Below are 6,573 nucleotides of genomic sequence, written 5' to 3' on the forward strand. Positions count from 1 at the left end.
ATTGGATTCAAGATGTTTAACAATGTACTTATTATTTAAAGTTTCAAACACCTTACCAAGAGAAGATGTGACAGCTATTGGTCTGTAATCAGAGGGGTCAGAGGAACTTCCTTTCTTCGGAATTGCGTGGATATTGGCTTCTTTCCATGAATTTGGGAATGAAGACGTACGCATAAACTGAATAATTTAGCTAGAACAGAGGCAAGTTCAGGGGAACACTTTTTAAAAACAATTGGCGGAATTCCATCTGGGCCTAGAGCTTTATTGGTAGGTAAACTGTCTAGGATGGATTCTACGTATCTTGTTTGTATTTTAAGTGGAGTAATTTCGGGAGGGTCAAGTTCTAGTACTGGGACGTTCTGCCTGGCATCCTCAATGGTAGAATTCTGGCAAATGTACTAGCAAAAATATCTGCTTTCCCACGCGGGTCATTTGTAATGTTGCCAACCGAAGATTTTAGTGGGTGAATGGATGATAACTTGTTAAGGTTATTATTGAAAGAATTATGAGTTGACCAGAATATTCTATTGTCATTAGGGTTGTTAAGTAGTTCTGATGCTTGCTTTTGAAGAAAGTTTGATTTAGGTAGATTTATTACAGCTTTTGCATGTATTACATCGATTTTTGTAACGGCCCGTACATATCAACAACCCTTCCTCCCACGACACAAACGTCGCTCATACACTCCTCCACGTTTTCCTTTACCTGGTTCCCGGTCTTTTCCTTCACTTGTCGCACTCACGCCAGTCAAAAATATTCTCCATTCTATCCTTGAGGCCAAACCATCGCGTGTTTCTCGTATTACTTCGAAGCACATCCATTACCAATCCACCCTCCTCAAATACGGTGGTTTTCGAAGTAAGCTATTATTTTTAGTCTCCTTTGAGTATTATTATATTCACGTCAGAAAGAGAGAAGGGGGGTTGGGCTACCCACTTTGTGTAGTTATATGTGTTATCCTTATCCTTAGATGTTTTTGCCAGTGCTTTGACCCAACCCAAGTTTTTCCCCAACTCTCTAAATATATCGCCATCATCATCATCATCACCATGGCAGTGTTCTAAAAACAGGAGGAAGAAAGAACAAGACAATGAAAATACCAAATAACTGCCCTGCTAAGGATACCATCCATCCATTCACCCATCATAGTAATGCCAATATCAAAAATGATGAAGCTTACTCAAGTAAAACATAAGGGCTCTGTGAAAGTACTTATATTTATTGAGTGGGTGAAAATAGTAAGCAGTGTGAAAGGAATAGCTGGTGCATCAGTGACATAAAAGAAATAAATTATGGAATGAGTATGCATTTGATAGAAAACATGAGATTAAGAATGTAAGAGCGTGAATGTATGAGGAACTGACTGCGTGTAACTATTTATGAAGGTTACAGTACGCGTGTTAGGGTAGTAGTAGTAGAAGCAGTTGTAGAAGCAGTAATAACAATAGCAGTAGTCGTAATAGGGATGGTGGTGGTGGTAGTTGTTGGACAGTATGTGGAGTTAGTGTAGTAAATCCGGTGTGCCTGGTCGAGAGACCTATCAACCTCAGGGAAGCAATCGCCGGTGTCCCGTACAGTGAACAGATGTTCCCTTGAGGTGGATGCTTCTCACCACAGCTATTGTCGCGGCGCGCGACTCTGAGGTTGTTGTTATTGTGACCTGGCAACCTACCATTCAAAAGTGCGTCTGATTTCGTGTATAATATGAGACGCATGTGATTCGTGTATAATATGTTCGTATATAATAATATTCGTGTATATTGCATAATAATATGATCCATGTATAATATAATCCGAAATCGGACGCACATTTTGAATGATAGGTTGCCAGAGTACGATAATGACAACCTCAGAGTCGTGCGCCGCGACTATACTGTAGACTCAGAAAAGAGAGTAATACTAGACGGAACTCCATGCGCATCTGAAGAACCCGTTAGACTGGAGATCAAAGCTACCCTTCTTTGGTTCTCCACCATCCTCCTTTCGGTGGACAGGGAAGTGACGGACATTTGTATAATCACACAGTTCCATTGCCCTGTCATGTTGGTGTCATCCCGAGAAGGCATTCTCCTGACAGCACCACGGGTTGCAGGAAATGTGAGTATGTACAGTAGGTGCAAGTTATATGGTGACTGTGACTGCGCGATATTATGATAATACAAACTGAAAGTGAATAAGGCTGAAATTGAGTGAGATGGTTTGGGTGAATGAAAGTATATTCAAGTACTACCTAGATCTTGTGTGAAATGGTGAAAATTCGAAGAAGGAAACAAGTGCCAAAGTGAGTGTAGGAGGAAGTTGGCATACGTGTATGAGTGTGAGTATGAGAAACGAGTGAATTGTGAAAATGAGTGAGTGTATTTGTGAGATGAAGTAAGTGTTTGCGTTTCAAATGTGAAAGATTGGGTGTGAGTGTGAATGTGAGCCGGTGTGAGTGTAAGGAAGTGAGACTGAGTGTGTACGCTGAGAATTCATGAGAATGGAAATGGCTGACTTAGGGAAACTTGGATGGTGTAGGCTTGAGCGAGTAAGAATCAGAATTTATATGACGAGCTGTGGTAATATCTGACTGTGTGAGCGAGTGCAACATTTTTGGATGAAACTGAGACAGAGTGCGCCTGTGAGATTAAAGATGTAAACAGGAGGATGAGTAAGAGCCTGTGGTAATTAATTGCACTGAGTCAATGAGAGAGTGAATGAGTGACAGTGAGACAAAAATGTGATTCAAAGCAAGACAATAGCCTAACTAGGAGAAAAGGATAGTGGATATAACTGAGTGACTGCGAAATGTTAGTGAGAAAGTGACATAATATGGGTGAGATCTTAGCAATGGGAGATGGAGTGACAATGTATGGAAGCACCAGAGAGAGAGACAGACAGACAGATAGACAGACGGAGAGAGACAGAGACAGACAGACAGACAAACAAAGAATACTGCTATAAAAGTGCGATTCTCAAAATTATATAAAAAAATAAAAAAAATAAGCATAGTCTAAAATATTTCAGACTACATTCAAACGCAAGTATGATAATGTGACCCTGTCCTAAATTTACGATTCTTGTTTGAAAAACATTATGTTTCCCATATCTACTGCCACTCCAGTCCCTGTTACAGTCCTTTGGTCATGTAGTAGCAGCTGCAACACACACACACACACACACACACACACACACACACACACACACACACACAGATATATTCGTGTGTGTGTGTGTGTGTGTGTGTGTATATATATATATATATATATATATATATATATATATAGATATATATATATATATATATATATATATATATATAACCCATTGGATCCCAGAGTTGCCGGGCGAGGCATTGCACTGGGAGGGTACTAGGCGTACCGCTCTCCGCCTAACGGCTCATAGTCGCGAAGCTCATAGGTCCCTACCCGGCGGTTCCCTACTTTATCGAGCTTTGAAAATTCCCAGTTCTGTCCAATACTCGGGACACTGGGCTCCAGTGGGATGTATATCATAATCATCATCAGCCGTTTGAGTGTCCACTGCAGGACCGGCCTATCCCGACCAAAGTGGGGACGATACAGCCAATGTATCTCTACCAAGTGGCTTACGCTGTCTGGTAGAGATTGTATGTAGGGTGAGAAGTGCTTGTAAGTGTGATTGTAGTGTTGGAGTGGCTTTGGATGTGTGTGTAGTCTGTGAACAAAGTGTAATCGGCCCGCACAAGCCGACTGGGTGCATGCATACTTTATAGTATGCAAAACTGGTTCAACCACAGCATCCCTTATGTCCACCAAAGCAGTACGTGGCAGGAAGAACGCTCCCAAAGTTTATTACCCTGGCATGGGGCGAACCCTCGTTCTTCAGTGTACGAGAAAGCACACTTTACCACATATATATATATATATATATATATATATATATATATATATATATATATATATATATATATATATATATATATATATATATATATATATATATATATATATATATATATACCATATATATTCATTCATCATCCAATCTTACGTTGCCCCATGAGAAGCGTCGGAGCCCGGGGCAAGGCAAGTTTGTCCTGACATTAAAGATGAGAGTGACCAGCCTCACTCATCCCTGAGCGGCATTTCTTGAGCAATAAACCCCAACCACCTCTTAGATATAAACCTTCACCGGCTCAATTCGACTGGAGTGCCGCAATTACCCACTAAAACACCAAGCGCCAAAATTGGTATAATGGTTACCACCCAGCGTAGTAAATGGTTTCCTGGTGTACAGGAAACCATTTGGTTTGTCACTCAGAGTAGAGTCACCCACAGGCAGAAGGAAGAGGAAAGAATGAAGGAAAGACAGAAGAGGGAGTGTAAAGTCACCCGTTTGCAGAAGGACGAGGAAAGAATGAAGGAATGAATGACAGATAAGTATGGATGGAAAGATGGATGGAGGAGAGGAGAGGGCAGACACCCGAGAGTAGCTGTAATCGAGTGAGTGGATGGTGAGCGCTCCCACCTACCACCAATATATATATATATATATATATATATATATATATATATATATATATATATATATATATATATATATATATATATATATATATATATATATATATATATATATATATATATATATATATATATATATATATATATATATATATATATATATATATATATATATATATATATTTGGGTGGTCCTCAGAATTCATTATGAATATTCCAATTGTATTTTTGCGTTATTTTAGTTGCACTCACTGAAATACTGACTTTTGCATAATTTCATTAATTTTCATTAACTTTTACCGCTGTCACATGATCCTGCATTACCCCGTATCAGCCAACTGAGACGTAGCTGAGAGTAGTGTTGCGTCATGACTTTAAAGGTAGATTTACTTTTTTGAATTATTTTAATTAGATACCATCACCTAATCTAATGGCTTTACATCAGCCGGCCCCTGGTAGTATGTTCTAGAACATTCTATCATAATCTGGCTTGGCCTCGACAGCCACACTCACAGTGAAAAGAACTGATCAGCCCCAAGCTGTATATCAGTTATCGGATATTCTCACTATTGGTTAAATTGTCTCAAGTCTATCAATACACCGTCTCCAACGAACCCCCACTAAACAAGGTAAGACTCTTACATTGTTAAGCTATTATTATGGTGAAATACTCAGAAGTGTTACGCCATGTAGGAACATAACACTTTAACTACCCATCGTGTTTGGTCTCTTTCTAGGTTTTCATTCGTGGACTTATCTAGTCCTGTCACGGCATGTGCGACCCAAAAACAGGATCATGTGTGGTTGACTGGCTTTCCAGCAAACGTGATACCTGAATATCGTCTTCCATCTTGGGAAGAAGTCCTGCGGTGGTATTTCAAGTTACACTAATGCTAATATTTGGATGTAAAGAACGTAGCAACTCAGTTGTTCGCGAAACAATGTGCATCTGGAAGAAGGCGCAAATCCCAACTGCAGAAGATCGGAATGCACTTCTGAGTTGGAAAAGAAGGTAAAACAGTACCAATCTATCCTTAAGGAACAAACTCAACGATCTACTTCACAGATAAAGAGAGTAGAAGAGTTTCAAGCGAGTCTTAATGATTTATTTTCCATCCCCCAGGTCAAGGTTCTACTGCTGATTGAAGTTCCAGGGGACCACGAAGTCCTCATGGCGCAACTGGAGCTGAGATGGGGCTTCATAGCCGGTGTCGACAGTCCTAGCAGAAAAAGAGCGGCGAGCTCTTCAACATAACCATTGACGAAGACAGTGCAGCAAGAAAAAAGCAATGAGTAGTGAGAGAGAAGACTGTCGAGTTGACATACCTGCCGAACAGCAGTGACAGCAGCAGTGATGAAGCCAATGTAGTAGTAGTAGTAGTAGTTGTTCCCTAGGCAGTCTGGCCGAACAGCTCCGAGTCCCTTAGGGAGGCCATGGCAGAGACCGGGCTTTCCCACAGAGCTCTCAAAGGGTGTATGTTGTGTTGTTGGCGTAAGTGATTGTGTGCAATGCAGTCTTCCATAATGTGCTTAACAGTATGGGGTGCTGTGTTGCATCCTGGACAGGTATCAGCGACGGAGTCATCCAGCCTCTTCTGGTAGCTTAAGAGGGCTGGATGGTGCCCACATCTCAGCCTGGCCAGGTGGACCCTGTCCTCACGAGGAAGATCAGATTCAGAAGGGTGGATGACTGGAGGCCGTGCATGCAGCTGTGTGTTGTCTTTAAGTGACTGAATGGAGCGGCGAGTGATCTGAGTCTGGATATGCTTCTGGAAACTGGTCTGAGGTGGGCGAGGGGGGAGAGATGACAGTATTTGTGTATGGTATCGTGTGCTGGGTGTTGTTTTGATGTTCCTTGGTGTGGGTGGATGTGCTGCCATGTACTGTAGTGGATGTTGTGGGTTTGTGGAAGCTGCAGCAAGAAACTGGGTGCCTCTCATGTCTAGGTGGTCTTTGACTTTGAGGACTTTGGTTTCTTGATGTAGGTGGTCTGTGGGTGTAGTAGCTGTGCAGCCTGTGATTATTTTTAGGGCCTTGTTCTGTATGGTCTGTAGAGTGTTGTAGTGTGTTTTGATGAGGTTAGAAGCCCA

General features: G+C 41.3%; 1 protein-coding gene across 1 annotated transcript in view; it reads right to left on the bottom strand.

Annotated features, from left to right (window-relative positions):
• Positions 1-2,031, bottom strand: part of LOC145415020 (reelin-like) — a 71,219-nt gene extending 69,188 nt beyond the window's left edge. The window contains exon 1 of the mRNA XM_080284436.1: positions 1,931-2,031. Coding sequence (XP_080140562.1) covers positions 1,931-2,031 — 101 coding nt within the window. The remainder of the gene's footprint in view (positions 1-1,930) is intronic.
• Between the last annotated feature and the right edge of the window lie 4,542 nt (positions 2,032-6,573).

Source organism: Coenobita brevimanus, chromosome 101 (genome assembly GCF_032717465.1).
Source record: "Coenobita brevimanus isolate Jiangsu-jjx chromosome 101, ASM3271746v2, whole genome shotgun sequence".
NCBI classification, from domain to species: domain Eukaryota; kingdom Metazoa; phylum Arthropoda; class Malacostraca; order Decapoda; family Coenobitidae; genus Coenobita; species Coenobita brevimanus.